This window comes from Podarcis bocagei (assembly GCF_964188305.1).
Source record: "Podarcis bocagei genome assembly, chromosome: 1".
Taxonomy (NCBI): Eukaryota; Metazoa; Chordata; class Lepidosauria; order Squamata; family Lacertidae; genus Podarcis; species Podarcis bocagei.
The window spans coordinates 63,283,693-63,309,275 of NC_138125.1; the positions used below are offsets into that span (position 1 = coordinate 63,283,693).

General features: G+C 42.9%; 1 protein-coding gene across 1 annotated transcript in view; it reads left to right on the plus strand.

The window, feature by feature from the left end:
- The first annotated feature begins 6,270 nt into the window (after positions 1-6,270).
- SLC17A6 (solute carrier family 17 member 6) overlaps positions 6,271-25,583 on the plus strand; it is a 44,337-nt gene continuing 25,024 nt past the window's right edge. Inside the window, exons 1-3 of the mRNA XM_081165024.1 lie at positions 6,271-7,357; positions 10,830-11,082; positions 13,001-13,119. Of these exons, the coding sequence (XP_081021150.1) occupies positions 7,272-7,357; positions 10,830-11,082; positions 13,001-13,119 (458 nt within the window). The 5' untranslated portion in view covers positions 6,271-7,271. The remainder of the gene's footprint in view (positions 7,358-10,829; positions 11,083-13,000; positions 13,120-25,583) is intronic.

The window sequence follows — 25,583 nt, forward strand, 5'->3', positions numbered from 1 at the left end:
ATATTACAAAGCAGCAGCCATAGCCATTATCTTGCAAAGGCTCTGTCCAGTCCTTTTAAAATTGTTAGTTCTTGTTACTTTATCTCTTGTGGAGACAAAATAGCACTGGATCATTTCTGTTCCTTCAACTATATCAATTCCTTTTGCTAGAGAAAAATGTGCACTAGTGCTGACCCATTTAAGGGTTCACACAAAAAATACACAAAAGGGGTGGGGAGAGATGGATTAAATGAATTCATTGTTTAGGGAGAAGATGAATCAAGATACTTCTGCTTGATGTAATACTAAGGTTAAAGACAAAGAACAGAACAGAAAAATGCTTTCTGAATGATTATCATATACTTCATTATGACCTATTTCCCCCATATAAATTCCAGAGTTATTTTAAGTTTGGCAGTGTCTGACATGGCAGAGGTGGTGTGTCCTGTCTGGTACTTAATTAGAAATTCTAGATTTATGAAGAGTTTTCATTTGCAGAAATCATAAGCTTGCAGGCAAAGCCATTTTTTTTTTATCTATTGTTCAGGAATTAGCATTCATTTGTTGTCATTCTATTATAATATAATATTGATTAAGCTAACTCACCCCGCTTAAACAATGTACCTGGAATCTGAAGATATTCAAGAATAAGGATCTCATTACCGGTAGCATATAGAAATGGTGGCCAATGGTTTGTTATAGGAGCCTGCATTCCGGCTCAATGTATTAGCAGCCTGTTGAAATGCATGACTAAGGGCAGATAACTAAGCCAGGAAAGGAGCTTGCCCAGCAGTACAAGTACGATACAAATGGACAAAGAAACAAAACCGTTCCCCATCAGTTATCTTCACCCCCTGCTTAATTTATGTGTAGCAACCTACTGTCAAATCTCAGGACGAGGCTCAGATCACAACTCTCAAGCTCATTAGGCCAAGATGGTGAACAGCAGCTCTGCTTGGGAACCTGAAGATAAACACTGCTCCTATATAAAACTAATTACAAAGGCCTCCTGAAGAGGCCTCATAAGCCCCCAGCTTCTTCTGAATTTACCTCTATAGGGCAGTGGAGAAAACCTGAGAAATGACTGAGGTGCGATCATATCCATGAAAGACCCCTTTCCCCAGCCAGCCACATAAGATCAGCAAGGTGGGGGATGAGAAGCATTCATGACTGAGTCCATTGGAAATGTAGTGCTCATTTATCCTGCAGAAATGTCCCACTGTCTGTCAGGCTGTGACATGTCTATGTAGCATTGCAACTTCTCCCTCCCCCTTTCTCTTTTTTCTAATCACTCTTTTTCTTTTAAGAGCATTGAGAATTTGAGTAAGTGAAACTTTCCTCACACACACACACACACACAGAGAGAGAGAGAGAGAGAGAGAGAGAGAGAGAGAGAGAGAGAGAGAATGAGAGAATATCAATTTCCATATATTGGGCTGCTAACAGAACCAGTGATCACGCTAAAACATAGCCATTCACCACCCTAGCCTAGACAAAAATTGCTTCCTGACCAATAATTGCTTCCAGAGTTTATTCCTAAAGTCATAGAAATGCCCTCATTCAGAAATCCCCAAAGCAGTGGGACTTCAAGGAAGTAAGCATACACACTCCCAGACATCTCATAGTACATGAAATCCACACTCTTGCTAGGAATGGATATTTTGCCTCAATGATCCTGCAGTCAGAATCCATCATGGATAGGCAGAGCATTCAGCTGAAAAGTGATGCCACCCATATGACAAGCTGCAGTGCTTTTCAGCATCATTCTTTGCTCTCCATTGTCATATCAGAATGCAGTAACGGGGTGGGGGGGGGGGCTTTCTTGGTAACTGCAGTCCTGTTGGCTGCTGCTCAGGCAGATTTGTCTGCTTCCAGCCAATGCCTGAAAACATCATGATTTGTTATTGCACAATGGCCTTATCCAAAGCTGCAGCAGAGACCAATCAGGTTCTCCTTCCACTAAATCTGTATCCCTGGAAAATGGCACCATATGATGTAAAGACATAACCAGTTTATGAAAGCATCATATATCTTTTCTCGTGAAAATGCAAAATGTACCATAGAGTTTAGCTACAATATTGTACATTATCTTAATGCATCAAAAAACAGGGATGGAATATAAAACCTGAAGTATTAATTGATCTACTGCAAACATCCCATACATATCTACTATTAAGTCACATAAGTTCAGTGGAGCTTAATCCCAGGGTATAGACTGCAGCCAAAGAAATCTATTACAACTGTTTATTTTATAGCATATATGATCATTCCCTTTTATATATTGCATTAAAGATTTCCAGCTTTTCAGAATTACTTTATATTTTTGTGGAGTCCTTGTGAGTGCCGTAAACTCTAATAATTTCTCTTTGTTCCCACATTTTCTTTATTAACACTGTTTTACTTGGTCTTCAGCTACTTTTCCCGAATTGGGTGAAGGTATTCTTGTTAACGTAACAACGTATAAAACCCATATCTGTTTTCCTAATGGGGCAAATTCAGTGTCATAGATGTTTCAATTATGTTGCCAGTAGGTGGTCAAGTTGTTTCTTTCTGTTCCTGGCACACCACAATGAAACAGAATGTAATGAGTAATTCAGCTACTTAATTTGACTGTCCTAGCTGCTACAATCACGCAACCAAGGCTAGTAAAGACAATTAAATGTTTTCCGGTTGTGCTATTTGTTTATGAATGAATATGAAAGATATTCAAATAATATAGTCTTTTCTCTTCCCCTCTCATCTAAAGTTAGATTGTAAGCTACCTGGACTCTGTAAAGCAGCATGCACGCTGATGGTGTACTGCACAGAAATAAAATAATAATGCATGCAAGATATTGTATTTGTTAGGTACATGGTGTTGAACTCCAGCTCCCATCATCCTTGGCCAGCATGGCTAATGGTCAGGAGTGATGGGAGCTGGAGCCCAACAATATATGGAGGGCACCAGGTTGGCTACCCCTGTGTTGGAACTATAACGTTTAGTCAATCAACCAGTTAGATTAATGCATCAAGAATCTTTTTAATCACTCAAATGAATACCTTTTGAGCAGCAAATTTTTTAAAATTAAATATTTTTTGATAAAACTATTAGCATGCATTCCTATCCCTGAAATCCTCCAGCTGAGTCATCATTGAAAGTGGTGCTAGTGTTGCTTTGCCAGTGGACAGTGAGCTTCGATGGAAGAATGAGATGTCTTGGGATGCTTGTGGAAGGCTCTGCCAGCTGGAAGGATTCACTGACCAAATCCTGGCACTGAAGCAGCCAAGAATGGGTTGTATGTTGGACATGACACAGGGGAGGTGAATCCCTACACCAATTCCTTAGTCTGTTGCACACCCACAGTGGCAGGAGGACAGAACCTGCTGGGAGTAAATCCCAGAAAGGCAAAATGGAGGGTTACTTCTGTGTGTCCCGCCGCCACCCCCCTTGAGCAAGAGAAGCATTAGGGCTCCCTATAGCTGAGAGGGGGGTGCAGGAGCACTTTAACGGAGCCCCAACCCGATCACAGACAGCTGTGTGCTCCTCAGTGGAGCAGTTTAATGAGGCAGAGGAAGGAACAAGCTGTATCAGGGCCTCACCAATGCAACTTGTTTCTCCCTATGCGCCAGTAAGAAGGCAGAGTGGGATGGTGACTTCACTCTGCAGTATATCACTGGTGAAACCACTGCTCCTGAGTCTCTCTGCTACCAACGCCAGCCGGAAGGAGTCAAGTGCAATATACTGCAGAGTGAGGCTGCCATCGCAGTCTGCCCCTCATACTTGTCCTGGGCAAAGTATCAATACATCACCCAGGCTTATTTAGTGCAAAAGGCAGTCTGTGTGGATTTTCTTTTCTTCTTTTCTGTGAGAAGCTATTTAGCTACATTTTGGGGTTGGAGGAAACAGATGTACAGCAGAATCCTAATAAATACAAAAGTTGGTTGTTCCTATTGGGTAACCAGCAAGAATAGAAACCTCAGTCCAAATAAGTACTGTATTCAAGCCAGCAAAGAAACTTGGGCACAGGATAATAAATTACTACTACTACTACTACTACTACTACTACTACTACTATTACCACCATTAGAAAATTCCACCTGCTTTCTACTCAGTCTTCGCAAGCCTTCACCTATGCCTTTGAAGGTGCACGATCCCTCAGTTAGCAGAATCATATGCTGCAAAGTTTTGCTAAAATGTACCGTCTTAGATTAGGGACATGGGTAGCGCTGTGGTCTAAACCACTGAGCCTTCTTGGGCTTGCCAATCAGAAGGTCACGGTTCGAATCCCTGCAGCGGGGTGAGCTCCTGTTGCTCGGTCCCTGCTCCTGCCAACCTAACAATTGGAAAGCACATCAAAGTGCAAGTAGATAAATAGGTACTGCTCCAGTGGGAAGGTAAATGGCGTTTCCATGTGCTGCTCTGGTTCATCAGAAGTGGCTTAGTCATGCTGGCCACATGACCCAGAAGCTGTACGCCAGCTCCCTTGGCCAATAAGGTGAGATGAGTCGTTTCAACTGGACCTAACGGTCAGGGGTCCCTTTACCTTTACCATTTTAGATTACAAGTAAGGAATAGCATGTTTAAATAAATAGCCTCAGATAAATAGCCTTCTTCATATAGAACACTTGCAGGTTAGGGATACAGTTGTGGGTTTTTTATTATTCAGTTGTAGTGGTCCAATGGAGACAACCTTTTCCTACTGTCTGGGGATAGGCAATTTGTGGTAATATCACAAATTTTATGGTATGTTTTTTAGTATACCTATAATCCTTTGCTTATTAGGGACCACCACACATTTCCCCCCCCCAAAAAAATGCTTTGCATGGGTAAATTCTGATTTATCAAAATGTTCAAATGTAGGGGGTCTGTGGCTTAGCTTTTGAAAAATATGAGGTCCTCAGTAATTAGCTAATTGGGAACCAATGCTTTAGATTATTGAAGGCCAGAGGATTTCTGGCTATATGACTGTGACCCAAAAAACTGCAGATGACAAAAGCTACTTAGAAGAGGCATTTTCAGCTCTCTGTCACTCAAAGGAGAATGTATCTTCTATAACTTTGGCTATTGTGATGTGTTTGTGTATTTTTATTTAGAATAGTTGTTCTATTAATGCACACATGCATGCAGATTAGAAAAGTAATCATCTAATTAAAAATACAGATTTATTTAATCTGGTGATAGCATTAGAATTTAGATAAAAGCTACAAAATTGTGCACTTTCCCTTTCAGCACCAAGAAATTTATTTTCCTAAAATAAACTCTGAAGTGACATGAATCAAGGTAACATACACAAGTCTGGAAAAAATAAAGACAAACAAAAACTTTTACTTAGAAATGGTAATATGTAAAATATCATAATTTTATTAGACATATTTTCTGCTCACATATTAATGCAGCATTTTACAAAGCAGGAGGAACTGATTATGAATGGCCAGTGAAACTGAACACCACAGGAGTAATTAATGGAAGTCTTGTCGAACACCATTGTCCTTCCACCAGAGGGCATCCTTAGTAAAAACATTTTAATCACAGCAACATCAGTGTAATTAGAGCACAGGAACAGGGGCACATTTTTATCAAGTAATTAAGTGTGTTGGTACCATATATTTTTTATGAATCAAGTGATCAAGGTTCAAATTCAAAATGTGCACATTTATAGGTAGATGTTTTGCCTTTCATAAAACTATACTATTGCCATCAAAATAAATAAGAACTGAATAGTGCTTTTCAATAATATGAAACTTGTCGGAGTCACTACTGGAGTATGAGAAGCCCCTGCATAGTCAGATATTCTGTCCCTTTCACATTCCTGACATCTCACCAGGATAAGAGATTTCTACCATAATATAAATTATTGGACTATATTTTGATCAGGAGAAGCCAAATCTGAGCATGGCAGTTTGGGCCTATTGTTTAGGAAGAATAGATAAAATATTAAAATGAACTATCTATACATATTAAGGAAACACACACACACACACACATCAAAGATAGATACTATGGACAACCAGTCCATAGTAAAGAAATGTCATAAAATATTATGCCCATAAAATAAAGATTCAATGGTTTCCTAATTATACAATCTGAGAGGTGGCCTTACTCATCTATTTATTATAGCTTTCACTAAATCTCAGATGATTTGCTGCTTTGTTTGCAGATCACTGCTTAAAATGGTGTCTTTTTAGGGAGGAAGTGTTCAGTTTATTTTGCTATACTGCAGCAAAAGCTGCTGAAATGTGCTCTAGTGCTTGTACTGCGCAACTGGGTCAGTCAATGCGTCAGGAAAGGGAGTCAAACATGGGAATCCGAAAGTTAATTGTCAGCGTCTCGTAAACCCCCGTTTTCTTTGAGAAGTACACTGCTCTCTGGAAAACCTGGAGACGGAGAGACCTTGACTCGGCTCCTCTTTGGTTTCCATGGCATCCGCTCTTCATTGACTTCATTGTAATGAGCCCGCCCAATTCCCCTGGAACATTGATGGTGGAGGAAAGCTTCCGATTGCTCTCTCCGTGGTGCTGAAAACATTTCGGAGCACGCTCTGTTCCTTGTGCGCTATCCATGGTGCTGAAATCTCTCTGGGAGGCGCGGCAGTGAAGGAAGGTGGCGAAGAATTGCCAACTACGTCTGAAGGTGTGAGCCCTGCAACTCTGCTTTAGACCACTCTTTCCAGCATTGGAGCAACTGGTTGATGTGTTGCACACCAGTGCCAGAGTTTGTAACACAATCATCAGGGATTCACCCAAATTGGCATGAAGTAGGCACTGGGAAGGTTTGTATTCATCCTCTTTTGAAGTCTACATCGTCTGACGACTCACTACCTCTACCTATCCCAAATGCAGTAAACTAATCAGCACCAATCCAGGATTTTACTTACAAATTGGACTTTGAATCCAGGCGGTTCTCTTTTTTCAAACTCGCCATGGCTCCTCCTGCACCTTTTGCTAGTGGATCCTTCACCTCCAGGAAGACCTTCTAGTTGTGTCTCACAACTTCTGTTCTATTCAGAAATCTGTGGGCTGTATGTAGACACTCAATCGTCTCCTCTTTCTGGCGCTGGCTCTACTCCTTTCCTCCTCGCCCACAGTTACACACATACACGCATACAGAGAATCTCTCTCTCTCTCTCTCTCTCTCTCTCTCTCTCTCTCTCTCACACACACACACACACACACACACACCCCTCTTTATCTGGATGCACACCAATAGCCATTTTATGGAGAAAAGTTAGACATGGAACCAATATGAGCCATCATCACTGTTTATAAGGGTGTCCTAGCCAACCAAGTGAACGCCAGTTAAAACCTTTGCAGGAATGGAGTCCGTAAAACAAAGGATCCTGACCCCTGGCAAGGAGGGGCTGAAAAATTTAGCTGGGAAATCGCTGGGTCAACTCTACAGGTAAGGGACGGGATTGTCTTTGGTGGGTAAGCATATTTACCATTGTGGAGCTTCTTAAACTGTGGCTCCTGACTTCACTTCTGATACGAGGATAATTTCACATACAGCTCTGGCCAAATGTGGGTATTTTTTGTGCTCTTTGGGTTTTGCTAGCTTGGGCTTTAACTTCAACAAAATGGTATCCAAATGGTTTTGATATTTAAGCATTTAACACCCTTCTATTTGGGAAGCAAGCACCAGTGGTTTCAATATATTTGTTTCCAGGCATTATCTTAGAAACAAAGTCAGAAAAATCATACCAGTGTTGGCTAATTTATTCATTTTGTTCTGTGTATTTAGAACCTCACAATGAGCAATGTAGAAAATGCTTTCTTTTATGGGGGGGGGGGAACACCTTTGCACTGTATTTGGGTTTTAGTTTACAATTTATTTATAAGAAAGTTTTTCCCCTCCCCCCAAGGAAGAATTAGCACGGTTTTCGATTTGGATTCCCCATTCCCCAGTGTATTCGCCCTTCAGACGAAGAAAAACATGGAGATGCATAAATAATTGATAATCTAATGTCTTCTTTCTGGAACACACATAAAAGGTAGACCATAGGAAAGAGACACTGAGGGAAACGTGTGTCCTTCTACCGAACCACCCCTTTATCCTTACACAGAAATCTACTACAAAAGAAACTGTTTGAAAAAGTACCGCAGCAAACCTTAGTTACAAAAATACATCTGAATTCGATATCAATGGTTCGTGAAAATACTGCAGCCTCCCTCTTAATTAAACCAAAACCAAAACGAAACTAATTGGTAGTTAAAATAATAGTATTTGAGAATGAAAAGATAATGCCAAATTGATTAATTTATTAATCTTAAAAAATAATAATTACTATTTCCCCTTATGCACATTCAGAGTGACAGGTTAATACCTGAATAGGAAGGTCACCTTTGGTTGAGCAAAGCCACCATTGCGGCAATCGAAGCATTGTTTTATTGGAGAATATTAGGCTACTTTAGGGTAACATCTAGAAAACGAGGGCTGTACTAATTTATAAGCCAAAAGGTATGCAGTAATTTTATTTTAAGAGCTGGCTGTACAACCCCAAATACACACACACACACACCCATCCCACGTATTTGCTGTCATGCCCATCCACGTAAATATCGCCTTATTTTTACTAGAGAGGAAGAGGACAGCAACGAAATATAATAAAAGCAAAATGCTGATTTGTATGACAATCTAATACTCCCGCTATAGTCTTAAATAATTTTACAAAGCCGTCTTCGAGAATAAAGAGATATACAAACTGTGCATTTTTTCATGGTTTTTAAAAACAAATATTGTATTAAAATGTCGAATTAACTCTAGGAATGCTTAATTTCGCATTAGGCTTCGCGGGAAAAACAGGATCTAGTTTTCTCCTCTTGGTCTTAGAATTGCCTCTTTACCGTTCTGTTTCTACAAGTCTTTTTTTCTTTTTCTTTCTTTTCTAGGCATACAATAATAAGTGTTGGGAAGGAATATTTGTATGATTGTATGAGGAGACAATGTAAACATCAGCTATTATGTGTTATTTCTGATATTGCCTGGATGAGATTAGGCTCGGTTATTTGATGTTATGCTATGTTATATTATATTGTGTTATGCAATTAAGGTCAAGGACTGAATTCCTTGAAACTCGATATATGCATAGTATGTGTACACACAGAGAGACATACACAGAGCATAGTAAAATAGACCATATCATACCATCCAAACCCCAATCCCAATCTCCCCTCATCCAGGCAAAATAATAGATAATAGACAATCGTTGATTCTAACGGGAAAAACAACTTGCATCCCTCTCCCCAAACTAGCCAATAAAGGAATATGTGAATAAAATCAAACTCCATACCCACGTACTTCTGAGTAATCCCCATTGAACTCAATAAGATTTACTTCTGGGTAGGCATGTATAGGACTGCGCTGTTAATTCGCTCAACTGGCACAGGATCCAGCTCGGATCCCTGTGATGTAGATAAAAACACTTTTGATCCTAAAATCAGCCGGTCCTGTTCCTAGATCTTAACCAATCTGTCTTTACTGACCTAGATCTCGAAGGAGTGAAGGTCACTGCTGCACTCCTGTCCGAAATTTCTAAAAGTAGTACGGGGGGGGGTGTAAATCCCTGCAATGGAAGATCGGATTTGCAAACCGAAAGACAAACGGAATAATATTTCGATCCCATTCCCAAGCCTTCCTTTTGTGAAAGGAAAACGTTTTTCCTCCGATGGAAAAACTAAGGGAAATTAAGGCAGGCGCGCAACTGGAAGGGCGAGAAACAGCAGCGTGCCTGGAATCAATGGGAATTCAATATTGCTAAGGAACGTTGGGGTGGCCATTCAGATCCCTCCCCATTTGCCATAACAGCAGTGAGAGAAAGGGCGCTCGCCTCGCCTGCTTATTCCCACCCACCGACCCTCTGAGGTCCTCGAAAGCAGGGAAGCCTTGCTTGGGAGCGCTCAGTTTTCCACACCGAGGGAGCCGTGCGCCCATTACACGTTCCTCGGTGTCTTTTAAGCCTCCAAGCGCGGGCTGCCCGACAAGGAAGGCCTTCATTCGCGGCCGCCTTGGAATGTAGCTGGAGTGCAGGCCCGGCTGACTGAAAAAGCGCCAGGCGGCCATTTTGAGTGCTGGCAGAAAAACCAGACAACTGGCCGTCGCCTCTGTAAAAAAGAAAAAGAAAAAAGACGCCCTTTCCCTTCTCAATAGGCCTCACCAGGCCTCATGGGCTTGCACACTCCAACCCCCAACCCCTGCTTTATAAGAGAGTTAAAGCCCTCTCTCTAAAAGGCAAGCAGACGTGGGTTTCGGCCCCCTTTTCCAGGATATGTTTCTGGTTGCAAAGTAGCCCAACTCCGCAGTCGAACGCCTCCCATACATCAGGAGATACATAAGGAATGGAGGGGAGGGGGAAGGAATCAAGAAGCCTGGCAGGGGCGCCTCACTGAATTGCTTTGTGAAACCCACGCAGGAGATGGAAACGTTTCCTAAATCACGCCTGCCAACCTCTCGGGTGTTGTGGCGGGATATTTGTCAGTGGTGAGGGAAATAAACGTGTGCCGAAGCCCGCTTGCCCTTTCCAAACTTTAATGTAGGGTATATCTCATCTGCAACGGAAGGGCCCTGTTTCATTCTTGGGCCTGAAGCGCTGGAAAGTCACTCTCCCTTAGGGTAGACAGTACTTCCTGAACTAGGCGGACCAAGGATCTGGCTAAGTGGAAAGCAGTACACTGTGTTTCTACATATCCCCAGCGAGGTTTAGCACTCGCTAAATTGATTTTTAAGGCACACTCCTGGTTCAGACTAAGCCCTGAATCTACCTGCCCTTGCTTTAACCTCTGCCACCCACCCCGGGCAAAAATAAAATCCCGAAGATAAACGAGGCCAGGGGATTGGAGTCCCTTGACTGAGATCATGTCCTCTTTGGTTTGGGCAGAGTCCTCGAGAAGAAGCAGAAGACCGGCGACACCATCGAGCTGACAGAAGATGGGAAACCCTTGGAGCAGCCCGAGAAGAAGGCGCCCCTGTGCGACTGCACCTGCTTCGGGCTCCCGCGGAGATACATCATCGCCATCATGAGCGGACTGGGCTTCTGCATCTCTTTTGGGATCCGCTGTAACCTGGGAGTAGCCATCGTGGACATGGTCAATAACAGCACTATACACCGAGGAGGGAAAGTCATCAAAGAGGTGAGAGAGAGAGACGTTGAGACAGTTCTCCTCTTCCACCTGCACCATCACGACTCCCAAACGCCCTTCAGGCGTCCATTTTAAGAACATGGGCTAGACTCTAAGAGAGGTGGCCTGTATGTCATCGTCTGACTTCAATGTTTAGGGAAAGGTTCTTTAAGCAGAACTGAAAAAAAACATTGCAAGGAGAGATGAATCCATTCATTTGGTTTTGATCCATTTTTTCCCTCCTCTTTCTCTCATTTCCAATTCATTCACCAGCCTCATTTCCTATTTCTTTTTTCTTCCCCCGTTTAAAACCAGACTCAGTTTTGTTGTTGGTATGAGAATTTGGTGCACCTGTTGGCTTTTCCTACTGCTTTCTTTCCCTGGAGCTCGGAACGGCTTACATGGTTCGCTCCCCAAGCATTTTATATTCACAACCCTATGAGGTCGAGAAAGAACGTAGTTGGCCCGAGATCATCCCATGAGCTTCCTGGCTGAGTGGGGCTTTGAACCTAGGGTACCCCACCCATAAATAAAAGATGTAGCTCCCCCACTCTCTTACACACAGTTATATTTTAGAAGACGACCAGCTCCACGGAACTCGCAGCCCAAGGCACACCTGGAAGCAGGTCCCATTGAGTTCAATTGAACTTACTTCCAATTAGGTGTGGCCAGGAGGACCGCAACCGCAGTCGATTGAAAATCCTAAATTATTCAGCTGCGAATGGGGGTGGAAGGAGTCCAGGAGCCCGTACCCCACCCCGAGTCGGATCATGATGCTCCGCTTCCTGCTTTCGCTTCTTCAGTTCAAATCCAGAGCTGGTCCCAAGATCAGACTTCAGCCGTTACATGGCAGCGTCTGCGCTCCGCACTTGCCAAAATCGATAGGGAACAGGGCAGAGGTGGCCCCTCTGGACAACTGCTATTTTAGACCCTTAAACATACTTATATGGTTAATAAATAATGATGATTACACCAAGCGGCCAAAAAGGACGAAAGAGGTTTGTTTCCCCCCTGGCTCTCTGGAAACTTCGGAATTAAGGAGATGACGGTCCATCAATCGTTTTTTACATCGCGATTGTCAAATCAGGTCCGTCTTGGTTTTTAAAAAGCGAGGGAGGGAATCTTTATTAAGAATATGAAGAAAGCGAAGCAAATCTGTATCAAACCCCTAATTCGGAGGGAAGGTGAAGCTTAGTTTATAGGCGGATAAATGTACGTCGCTTCAGCAAGATTTTCTCCTTAATAATCGTTTTCTTTGGTGAGAAAAATAGCAAGGTGTTTGTGTCCAATAGAAAAACAAACAAATCACCACATAGTAATCGAGAACGTGAAATGGTTCACAAAATAACGCCCCACCGCCGTCCCCAACCATTTCTCCCAGGGGGAAAAACAGACTAACACAAAGTAACCAAGTGGCAAAGGTATCTTATTTATACAGTGAAATAAATTGCTGGACGGATCCGTTTCAAACACTGTTGTGTTCGGAAGCTTTTGAACATTATGTTTGATTTGAACCTGGCGATCGCCCAGGAGATTCATCAATCCACTTGTGACCCTTTTCAAATATATTCGACCCCCTCTACTCCCCAATATGCTGGAATCATGACGTCCCAGAGTACAGTATCCTCCTAGTACAATAATATAAATACTACTAATAATTAATAAATAATGAAAAGCAATTAAGAATATATAGGTTACAGAGACGTTAGCAATCCCCATCCTTTAAAACCCCCAATGTGTTTGTTTGGGCTAATTGTTGAATTTAGCAGCGTCATGGGAAACCACATTCATATTCCGTGGCTGACAGCTGCAGGTACCCTCCGTGGACCTTGGCTTAGCACCGACTTGTCCTTTCTAAATGACTGCTTACAACGCATCTTCTTTTTCTTCCCTCTGTCTTTCCTTTCCTTGGCTTGGTCGCTTTCGGAAGAAAGCGAAGTTTAACTGGGATCCGGAGACGGTTGGCATGATCCACGGTTCTTTTTTCTGGGGCTATATAATCACGCAGATCCCCGGGGGATATATTTCATCCAGGCTGGCAGCTAACAGGTAATGGCAACCCGATCTCTCCCCTCCTCCACGTGCGAAGTAAGTAAACAAAGAGCGAGATGTCTGCTCCGCATGGTGTTGGGTTATTCTATGGTTGGTGTTTCTGCTGACAAGGGAAGAGGCAGAGAGCCGCGGGGACCTGTTGTTGGCTCAGGGCTGCTTCTTTTCCTGCATGGGCTGTTGGAAAGAAACAGCCTCCTGTCTGGGGGAAACCTCGATGAGCCACACTGCGGAGCTCAACCCCCACCCCGCTATGGTGCAAAGCGTAGCAGCGCAGTGCGGAGTGGTGCTCCCCATCCGCCAGTACGTGGGCGCAGACTCAGAGAGGCCAGAATAGTTTGGCTTTGCAGCCAATCTTTGTTGGTGGAGCGACAGACTGTTTTTGTGTTAGACGAACTGAACAGAAGGGGGATTCTCTCACGCTTAGGAGACAAGGCAGGGCACCTCCAGTGGTACATACAGTCAGGACTCTGCTTTTACGCCTCTCCTCCAGCCCATCTTTAGATGGAGTTCTGTGTAGCTTCTGGCATTTCTGCTCCAAAGTCCTGCTTTGAGGGCACAACTGGACACACCACCCCTGGCAGAGTCTCTCGCTCTCCCTACCAAGGATTTCTGGTCTTTTGCCGCAAGTTTCCAAATGAATACATTTCAGTTCAGTCCGGAATAAAACCCACCACCGGTTCTGTGCAACTAAGTCCCATGAGACTTGCTCCCAAAGAAGGGTCTATGGCAGGCATGGCTAAACTTGGCCCTCCAGATGTTTTGGGACTACAACTCCAATCATCCCTAGCTAACAGGACCAGTGGTCAGGGATGATGGGAATTGTAGTCCCTAAACATCTGGAGGGGCAAGTTTGGCCATGCCTGGCTATGGGATTGCAGCCTAAACGCTATTTTGCTGGGTGTGTGACTCTGTTCTAGCTGAAATCACTGCCATTTTGACCCGAAATCTGAGATTATTCTTTAAACAGTCATGGTTTATTAACGATCATTTCGGTTCATGTCGCGTCTTTCAGTTTCAACATACAGCGCCTAAGGCTGCTCATAACAATGACAACCAAAAAAGGGGGCGGGGAGTCCATGCTCCCTTCCAAGCCCAGTTGAAACGAAGTATTTTGATAGCTGAAGTAATAAAAAACACAACACTGACTTTCAGTTAAATGCTTCAGCTTAACTAAATTGATTATTGATTATAATAATCATACTCTACTAGTAGTACTTACTATTCAGTTAGCAGATTAATAATTGTACACATTTTCGTCCGACCGAAACCCACGGGTTCGTGTTAGCAAAACACAAATCTCCTGTTTTTACATTGTTATTATTGGTTTTAATGTTACACTTTATGATATGTCTTGTTCCTGGCGTTGTTTCCAGATCTTATTATTCAGGCATTAAGATATTATTCATATATGAAAGCCCTGTTGTTGTTGTTTTTGCACATCACTGAAACGCAGTATACTTGTTCGCTTGCTTGCTCGACGGTTCGAAACTATTTCATGCGGTCTGGCTGGGCTCTCTGTTCATACCGTCTGCTTCAAGTAGAGACAAATCCATTTGAATCGCTCAGGTTATATATAACCCGCAGAGCTTTTTGGGAAGCCGTCGATGGGGAGTCGAGTGCGTTATTTTTAATTATCCCCCCTTTTTATTTATTTATTTAAACAAAAAGACTCTGCGTATCCCTCAGATGAAAGGTGGGGGTCCTTATTAATGGGCAGCCGAAGGGGAGTTGAATGAGGCGCCCGCTGCACGAAGCAGGAGAGAAAGTGCTTTCCAAGAGAGCTTTGCACAATGAAAGGGGAGTGCAGATGGCGCGGGGTCTTAAGGCTCCGTTTCTATGGCGCCTGCCAAGGAGGTTTCAGGCACCCGGGGGGCGATTCTACCTGTTAATTAGATCCTCGGAGGATTCCCGGGCGCAGGAGGCATTCAGAGCCATCCTCTCTGGGAGGAGCAAGGGGGGTCCTAGCGCCGCGGTCTCTCCAACCCGGAAGCAGGCGGCCCCGGGCAGGGACTGGATGTTCCAAAGAACAAAGTCTCCGCGCGTAGAGGCCCTTTAGACCAATCCATCAGCCAATGCAGAAGTGCTGATCGCCCCCCGAATCGATCGCCTTTCCACCCACGCCGACTGCTCCGATCCCGCGCTTGCAGCTCTGAATGGGGAATGTTTGTGCTATTACAAAACCCCTCCCTCTCCTAGTCTGCAGTCATGAATCAAAGTAACTGTGTTCACACACGCGCGCGCATCTCACTTGCCTAGCTTTCTGGGACGACAACCCGATCGTCATTTCTTGCCCTGGGCAAGATTTCCACCAGTTGTTTGGCTTGAGTAAAAAAGGAATCAGGGATTTAATCGCCACCACTACCAACCCCCATCGGAGCGCTTCAAACTACCCCGGGTCTTTATCTGCACAAATGGGAAACGGGGTAACCTAGCTGTAGATTGAATTTCCAAAGGGAAAGCGGGTGGGGGTGGAATCGGACGCAGGGAAAAGTCCTGCAGGAAAGCTTGCTTTCCCTAAACATCCTCAATGCGACTCTATTAAACTGAATTTTACGTCGGATGGGAGAGCACCACCTGATCTAGAATCTGCGCTGATTTAAGGCTGGACTCTTATAGCCACTTACCTGGGAGTAAGCCCCGTTGTACTCGGTGGACCTTTCTTCTGAGTAGACGTGCATAGGACTCCCAATTCAGATTAACAGGAATATACAGGTTTGGAAAGACAGCAGTAAGACCTAATCCACTTCCCCTCTAACCAGCTCCTGGATTGCTACTTGAGCCTCCCCGAAGTCGTGCGTGTTCTTCTTTAGCCCTAATTCTCTCCGAATTTATAGTTTTGAGATTATAGTTGTGCGAACTGGCAGATGTGGAGGGAGAGGAATGGCACGTAACTAATTCGGAATGCGTAAAGGCAGACAGCGACAAGATGGAAACCGAGGAAATGGCGACTCACGACAGTCAATCTGTGAGCGTGTACTGTAGGTTTAGATGCCAAAACAAGGGCAATTCTCCATAGAACCGACCGTGGCCGATATTATAAATCAAACCTGTATGCTTAAAGGCGCATTGAAATCAGATCACCTGCTAGGTTCTAAATCAATGCAATAGGCATTCTATCAACCGTTTTGGATAAAAAGTCCAGTTATATTTCGGGGCGGGAGGCAGCCTTGTAATACATACATACATACATACATACATACATACATACGAAAGCTGGGAGTTTTTATTTACAGTACTCTCATTTGTCTCTTCTGGACGGAGGGCCCGAGGTTTCCTTGGGTGGCTCATATTCTGTTCATAGGCCTGGATTTGGCTTTGCAACAATGAATTTTTCTTCTATAGGCAAATATGGGTGGCGTGGCGACTGGGACATCCTGCTTTGGAGCAGCTGGGCTAGTGTCTCCTTCCAGACCTACCAGCCGGGCTCCGCCCATGTTGGGGAAGTCATTGCGTGTTCCACACCAACCACAATCCACAGTTGAGACAATACGAGTGAGTGGACATTTCATCCAAACGAATGAATGGATGGTTCCTCCATATGAATAAACGGACAGTTTCCCCATACCAGTGCATGGCCATTTCTTCCATAGGAGTGAATGGTTATCTCCTCCATATGAGTGACCGACTATTCCTTCTCCATTCACTTGGATGGAGCTGGGGGAAAGGACTGGGGCGATTGTGCTCCACATTACTGGAATAAGTGTAATCTCGTACTGGAGCCATCTCTAGGGATCTGTGGGTGCTTCGGTACCCACAATAATATATTTGTGGGGGCTGGAGCCCCTCAAAGTCAATGGGCAAAGTTGAAGCCCTTTGTTGCGGGCACCCACAATCTTCGCTGCGAGATGATACCTATGTTATCTCGGGGTAGCTGTCCAAAGCCAGCAATATTGCAAAGACAGTCAACATGGTGCGGTTGCGAATCTTTGACCTACAACCATTTATCAGCGCCGCTAGCACAAGCAATGTTCAGGGATGAGAGAGCTGCAGGGGAGGGCATCGCGTTAGCTACCCTTGCGGCAGAAAAGGGCACTGAGTTGTTGTTTTTACGGTGAGCCTTATGGGCATGGGCATAGCCAGGATTTTTGCTAGGAGGAGCAGGACTTTGGTTAGGGGGGACAGAACGGCATTGATTGGTCAGTTAGTTAAGTATTTCTATTGTTTTACTTGACCTAGGGGGCAGTTGCCCCCCTGCCTCCCCCCCCGGCTACGCCCATGATTATGGGTAAATCTGGAAACTTGGAAGAATGAGGAGGCAGGGCCGCGCTTTCCCGACTGGTCTGCGCGCTCCACGGTGCAATACTGTAGAATGGCTCCATCACATTACAAGGGGTTTCCGCTGGGCGAGAGGAGCGAGGCAGGCAGACGGTCTCTTTGGGGAGACAGGGAGAGGGCGGCATGATTTCAGACTGCGGAGGATATGTGGCTATTTGTTTCTGGCCAGGAAGCGCCAGGCTCGCTGGTCTCCGCATCAGCAATCGGGGATTATTTACTAAACCGTAATTGTAGCCATTTTCGTATAATGTCATGCATTTCCCCAATACAAAGGGGGAATGAAAGCCCCAGTTAACACACATTCAGGTGCCCATCAGAGAGGTCTTCTTACCAAGTCCATTTAGTCTCGAGTTAAAGAGGAAATAACGATTGCGCTTTTATCTTATTAGCCGAGCCTTTAAAGGAGCCGACGACGTCGCCAGTCTTCCCTGGTGCCGTCCTCCCCCCCCCCCCACCACCATTGACTTTTTATTTTCTGTCCAGTCAAATCCATCACAGTTGCGTGCAGCCCGCTTCACCCCTTATGCCTAGTTTCAAGACGTGCAATGAACGGAGAGTGAATGAATGGTGTCGTGCTGTTAATTAGGAGCAGGGCGCGATCCCTTCACAAGTTATACTACACGGGGAACGTTTGTAAAGAGTGCAATATTTTAATCCAGTGTTTTCTCAGATCCAGTTAACTCACATCAGCAGAACCGTCAAACAGTCAATTCGTCATTCAGCGGTTTCTAAGATGATTAACTTTCTTGATTGTTGTTTTTTAACAGTGTAATCAATAAATGAACTGTTTAAAAGGGTAGGTATAGAATACAGGTGATGCTTTCAGGGTTTCAGAAGACTCTAACAGGGTCAGTTTGAAGGGGAAAAAACCTGAAAACAAACAATCTGAAATCCATGATCAAAACTGAAAAACTCTATAAATAAAAAAGCTAGAAATACAAAAAAATTGCCCCCCCACCTCCCATTGCAAAGGATGAACACTTTATTGCGAGGGACAGCTCTAATTAAAACCTGATTAAAAACCCAAACATTAATCTGAGATTAATTAATAAAATCAATTACACCAATTTAAATCAACGACACCATTAACAAGCTGTTGTCATGCACACCGCACGGTACTAAAAGTACTCTTACGAATCAGCTCTTGCAAGGAAAATTACATGGGTATGTAATCAAATACATGGATGTGTCTTGTGCAGCAGATCTTTTTATCATGACTGAACTAAAATGACTAAAGATAATAATAATACATACTTTAATAAATACACTTCATCCTTTCAATGTTGACAACATAGTGGTGTTTTAATTTTAAAAAAAATTGCTCAGAGCTGCCCAGATTGATGACAATGACCTTTATTTTTATATAAATGTCATGCATCAGCAGACTCCATTTTCACCTGCATGCACCTATTTGACTGAAAAGAGAGAGAGAGAAGATTGGCATGCAGAAACATCAGAGTATAAGAAGACACCTGCTGGATCAGGCCAAGGCCCATCCAGGGCCGTCTTCAGCATATCCCGTGTGTGGTGCAAAGCTCTCTCCAGCACACCTCCCCCCCAGTTTCCCATAATTTTTTAGGAAGGACGGTGCTGCTGGCGGGGCTGGAGCAGGTGGGCAGCGGCTGGAGGGTGGCTCCTCTGGTGGGGAAGAGGTAGAGGCTCAGCTGGCTGCTTCGGCGCGGCATGGCAGAGGCAGGCAAGGGCAGCGAGCTGATGCTGGGAGGCACCACGTCCAGCCTCCGCCTCTTCCCTGGCACCCTCCAGAACTTGGCGCCCTGGCGCCCCATGCCACTAGCCTCTATGGGTAAGACGCCCCTGGCCCCATCTAGTCCACCATCCTGTTCTTATAGTGGCCACCCAGATACCTATGGGAAGCCCACAAGTAGCACCTGAGTGCAACAGTGTGCTTCCCTCCTGCAGTTCCCAGCAACTGGTTTCCAGAAGCATATTGTGTGATATGTAGATCAGGCATAGGCAAACTCTGGCCCTCCAGATGTTTGGGACTACATTTCCCATCATCCCAAACTAACAGGACCAGTGGTCAGGGATGATGGGAATTGTAGTCCCAAACATCTGGAGGGCCGGAGTTTGCCTATGCCTGTTGTAGATGATGAAATTCTTACTATGAACAATCATGCTGCCATGATGTACATATTGAAGCCTTTGGAGAAATTTCTAGGAGCTGAGAATCCTATGAACCTAGATAGAACCCACAACATAATATGAACATAATATGAATATGAAATAAACAATGAAATTCCATAGCAGGTTATTAACTGGCAGAATTTCCAAATCTGGTTAGAATTCTTGATTAGTTACAATGCATTTGTAATTCTGTAATGAATTAAACATTTTACCTGGGAATAAGTTCCTAAACTTTCAAGAAGTAAGTTTCTGTTCCACTATACAGTGGCACCTCAGGTTACATACACTTCAGGTTACATACACTTCAGGTTACAGACTCCGCTAACCCAGGTTACATATGCTTCAGGTTAAGAACTTTGTTTCAGCATGAGAACAGAAATCGTGCTTCAGCAGTGTGGCGGCAGCAGGAGGCCCCATTAGCTAAAGTGGTGCTTCAGGTTAAGAACAGCTTCAGGTTAAGAACAGACCTCTGGAACGAATTAAGTACTTAACCCGAGGTACCACTGTATTACTATTCTGTTCCACTACTTCTAACTGTATGTGTTCCAGACTAGAGTATGAGATTGTAGAATGCTTGAGCTGCTGAAGACACAAAATGTCCCTAATACTTCCAGTTCAAATGGAATTCAACTTTCATACAGTACTTTACCTTACACCCAGTGATTTCCAACCTTAATCACTTTTAATGGAAATAAGATCCATTGTTTTCATATGGTAATATTTCCAAGTACAATATTAAAGATGTAACATTCTCATCCTAAATACTGTGTTTGGAAGCATAGGCTGTTAAAGCCAATGTATCTTATTCTTTGGAAATAAAAAATCTGCATAATGCTGACTGGTACTAAATGTATTTACTTATCTTAAATTTTTTATTCCGTCTTTTGACCACAAGACAGTTCAGTAAATTCCCTAAATACAGAAAATAGATGATCAGGTGTGGAAGATAAGACTTTTGCACAGCACTCGGCTTGAACAAAACAACATCTCCCTGTGTAGCATCTAAAAATGGAACAGAGTTTCATTAGTCTATTCATTCCAGAGGCATCTCTTCTCTCATGAGGTGTATAGAGATCTGCCATTGGAGGAACATAATTATGACATCACCATGAATGCTCTAAGGGCAGACAATAGGAACAAAAAGGTGTCCGCTGTGGAGTCATGAGGGTTTAATTTAGCACAGTCACTCCTTTCTTTTCAGGGAAATTCTCAATGAAAATTTAGAAGCCTGGGATCAACTTTCCATTGATTAAATATTAAGAAATCCATTGCATAGGACTTTTCTATAGCTTTTATGGGCAATTATTCACTACTGTAACAGATTTGCCAGCAAAACTCATATGAACATGAGGACCATTAACTGATCTAGCCGAGAAAAAGGCAACATACCAAGACCTACTTTTCCTTCTTTCACTGCACTTGAATCTCACCCTTTCCCCACAACACCATGATGCCAAGGCAGTGATTTATCAAGAGCCCACCCAGAGTGTTTTGGGGCTGAATGGCATTTGAACTGATTTTGACAGTCAAAATCTAAATTCAACACTTCACCTGTGCATTAGACTAGTCTGCTCCTTCTTTAGACTCTGGAAACATGATGTTCTACCCACTTCCTAGTATGTAATGAGCTTGAACAGACCAGTGATCGTGTAGTCTTCTGCTACTCTTGAATTTCTTTGGATAGGGACCAGTTTTTTATAATAAAAATATTGGTATGGTAACTTTAAATAGATCATCAGAATGACTGATCAAAACATTTTGATCTATTAACAGCATGCTCTGAATTAGACAGGAGGTTTTTCATATAAAAAAATAATGATTTTAAAAATACAAATATGCAAAAGGGGGTGGGGGAGCCCAGCTGGTACCAGTTTAAGAGAGGCACCCCTTGTCATATCAGAGGAGATGCCTAATTTAAATGGTACCTGTAGAGTGACATGCACATTGTGAATAATCTAAAAACAAAAATATGCTTTTGACCCTTCAGAACAATTGTTATCCATATATTCATTTCTGAGATTTACTTCAGACAAACAAACAAACAAACAAACAAACAAACAAACAAACAAACAAGACTACTTGGGGTTTCTGGAATGATATCATACTTCACTCCCTGCCAACCACAGATAGCATCCAGTATTTCTGAAGGACCAAAGTGAATCTGCCATCTTAGGTCTGAGTTTTATTCACACCATCTTCCTCAGATTACCACAAATAACTGATAGGAACATTCACATGTAGGTTCATTAGTATCACATATCTGCAATTACTCAGTCAAATTATACATTTTCTTTAAAGGCAGCTAATGGCAATTGAAGCATCTCATTTGCTTTTAAGGAGCAGTCTTGAATGTCACTATTATAGTTGCTCCTCTTAAAGTGGCCAGTGTCTAAGGAGCCTGTGCATTAGCATGATCTCTTGTGTGAGCAGGTGACCCTCTATAGTACAGTTCCAGCACTCCATTTGATCTTCATTTTGGAGTCTTAATTGAGCTAACTTACTTTCCTTTGAAAGCCCAAAAGATGTCATTTCACATCATCAAAGAGTTAATAATTTATCTGAGAAATATAATTGTAATGGGCTTGTTTGATGATGTGATATTTCAAATCGGCATATTGGTTTGTTAGGGTTTTTTTTTTTTTGCTAAATATATGAATTATTTAAACAATGGGGTACTTGTAGTATTTTTTTAAAAAAAGAAATTAATCATTCACTGCTTGTAAGAGTTAATTCTGATTGCATGAGTTGTCCCACACAGCCATTGTACCAGACAGGAACAGAACAGTTGTGTCTTCATATTTCTTATCCAAAATTCTTTTTCAGTCTTGCTGAGACTGTTCGTATGTTCTTGCTATTATAGCTGGTGTTTGGTCCTAGTAACTTTAGATTTATATCAACATCATCAGCGTACTCACAGAGGAAATAATTAGCTGGCGGTGGGACAGATGTATTGAAAAATATGTAAGTTCATCATATAAGGCTCAGGAAAGCCAAATTCATTTCTCATGCTGATTTTAGCCCACAGAAACTCCATAGTTATGGTAATAGGAACTTCGCCTTATTCTGGGTCTATTATTGTCTTTGACTCTGATAGCCATAACTTGACATTTTAAGGTATAAAAGCAGTGATGCAACTGGAAAATGTGCACATGAGGATTTAGATGTGCACATAAAGGAAGGGCACGTTGAATCAACTGGGTGATGTACACATAAGCAGAAGCAGACCAGACCATTTGCTGCTAAAAATAACCACCTTTTCATGGAGACTGATGCCATTCATACAATAATAGTTGGGTGTACTGTTCATCAAGTGAATTGGAGCCATCATACTGGGACTCTCCAGCTTCTTCTCTATGTTCCCAGTGGTCATGGTGGAGAATACCAGAACACACAATGTGATGGCCCCAGTTCATCATGGTAAATGGCAGCAAAAGGCAACCATTCACCATGATGAAGCAACAACAACAACAACAACAACAACTTTATTTATATCCTGCCCTCCCCGGCCAGAGCCGGGCTCAGGGTGGCTAACATCAAAATATATAATACATTAAAACATAAAGTTCAGCAATCGACTGAAATACAGCTTAAAATTGGATTAAAATCAAAATAAGATCAGATGGCTACCCACAAATTATAACTATAGGGGTTGGGAACCTTAAGTACTCACCAAGCTCAGCTATTTGTATGAGCCAGTGAGAAGAGTTAGAGAGGCCACTTATATGCAGGGTCTTTTAAGAGGAGGGGGGGTCAGACTGGGCCCCAACCAAAGGCTCCATCTTGCAGGCCCTGCGGAAAGATGTCAAGTCCTACAGGGCCCTGGTCTCTTGTGGGAGAGCGTTCCACCAGACATGGGGTATACCAGGAGAGGCTGTCCAGTAAGTACAAGGGTCCCAGGTCATAGAGGGCTTTAAAGGTTAGAACCAGCACCTTAAACTTGACCTGTACTCCACTGGGAGCCAGTGCAGCTGGTGTAGCACTGGATGGATGTAATCCCACATCTTCTTGGAAAACATAATACGTATTCTGCCTCTTTTTCTCTCACTGGGGAAACACAAGTAAATTGACAAAAATAAATAAATAAATCTCTGTCCATGACACACACCAGACTGCCATAAAAGTCTTCAAGATAGATCACTGCTTTTTCTAGATGTGGTAACTTGAAACTGTGTACTCTGTGTACTGAAACAGCCAAAAGAAAAATAACACACATTTAAGTATCCCTACACCCGCTTAATCTCAAACAGGAAGAGCTTGCACTGGTTCTGAAATGTGTCCAGAAGAATAGTTCTCTGGTTAATCTCCAGGAAAATAAAGTTCCATAAATGTTGATCATATGTATTAGTGTGTCTTAGATGTTCAGACTTGAGGCTCAGGTAGCATTATTCACAGGACCCTCTTGTTTGATTCCACAGATTGTAGTGGGCCATAAACAAATCTTCATGCTATCTAGTTCTGCTGGATTATTTACTGCAAGGTGTCTGACAAAGCAACTGCATTAAACAAAGTGGTTGTCTGGAGATAAAACACAAACAGATTAACCAGATTCTCTATGGGAAGTGAGATTCTGTAATTCAGAGTGATCATGGTCACACAGTAAACAAATGCCCTTGAGCTATTCTCCTTGAGCTTAGATTTGTGACAGCAGAATTCAAGAGAATTTAATTTATTTTTCCAGTCTAGCAGGTGATAATGAGTCCAATTAAAACTTGACTCCCAGTTAAAATAGAATAGTCACATGTGTGTAATTGGAAGACAAGAATGCTTCACCACCATGGAACAATTAAAAGTATGGGTCGTTGGACTGTTACTACTATGCTTCTGCTGGTACTATCTTGAGCATCGTTCTTTTGATTCTTACAGTGCTGATTTGTTGTATTCCAAGACACACAAAAAGGACCATGTATATTCAAACTGTGCTGTACATTCCGAGTGGAATGCTACTCAGGGGATTCTCCGATTGGCTGAAAGCAGATGGATTACCTTTTTTTCTGTGCCCCCTCCCACTGTGCTTCTGGAAATCTGCTTTGGGAACCTCAGAGGCAGCATGAGAGTGGCACAGAGGTTGCATACACACACACACACACACACACACACAAATTAAAAATGCATTACATTCAAATTAAAAAACATAGAAATATCAGCAAACATACTGGTATGGTAGTTAAAATGGTAGACTAGAACTGAGGAGAATCAGGTCCATATTAGTCTTTGCTGTCATGAAAATCACTGAGTGACGCTGGCCAATCACTATCGATACCACCATAAACTTCCTTTATATAATGGTTGTGAGAATAACATGCGTTGAGGAGCAATGCTATGCCACCTTCGCTCCTTTGAAAAAAGGTGGGATAAAGTTTAAATACAAAGAGCCAGATTATTAAAATATCAGCGTCTATAATAAAACAACATATACTTGTTGTTAACCAAACAATTTCTGTAACGTCTCATTTTGTTTTAAACTAGTCCACATACTAGGTGCAGCTTGCTTTTGTAATTCTAGTGTAGTAGTTAACAGATTCTTTTATAGTGAAGTCCACTAAACTGACTTCAGCTTCTTTCTCTGTTGTTTGGAATCTTTGCTTGAAGCCTGGTTCTTCCTTGCTTTCCACTGGCTCCCTTGGACCCCTCTTGGGTTGTTTTTTTTAAGCAGCAGTGGCAAAATAACACTGGCACTGACAAGAGCATCACTGTTGTTTCTGAAACTCCTCCCCCACCTCCTGCCTCCTATCTGTCTCTACAAACTGCAACAGTTTGTATGTTGTGCATCAGCCTAAGTCTGTTTAATGGGGAAGCCTTTCCCCTAGCAATACGATGGTATCTATAATGATTTTGCCCTGAGGGGATTTCTTCTACTTTACACCTTTCTTATGATAAAGTAATGGATCCCGTAAAGCTTTTGCAGCTGACTGGGTATATGAACATGTTTTGATGTGTGTTGATAGAATGTGAAATGCAGGAAGGTTTTTCTTTTTAAATGGGCGAAGGAGGCATGAATTGCTACACACATGTCTGTGTGCTAGGAGAACGAGAACGAAAGC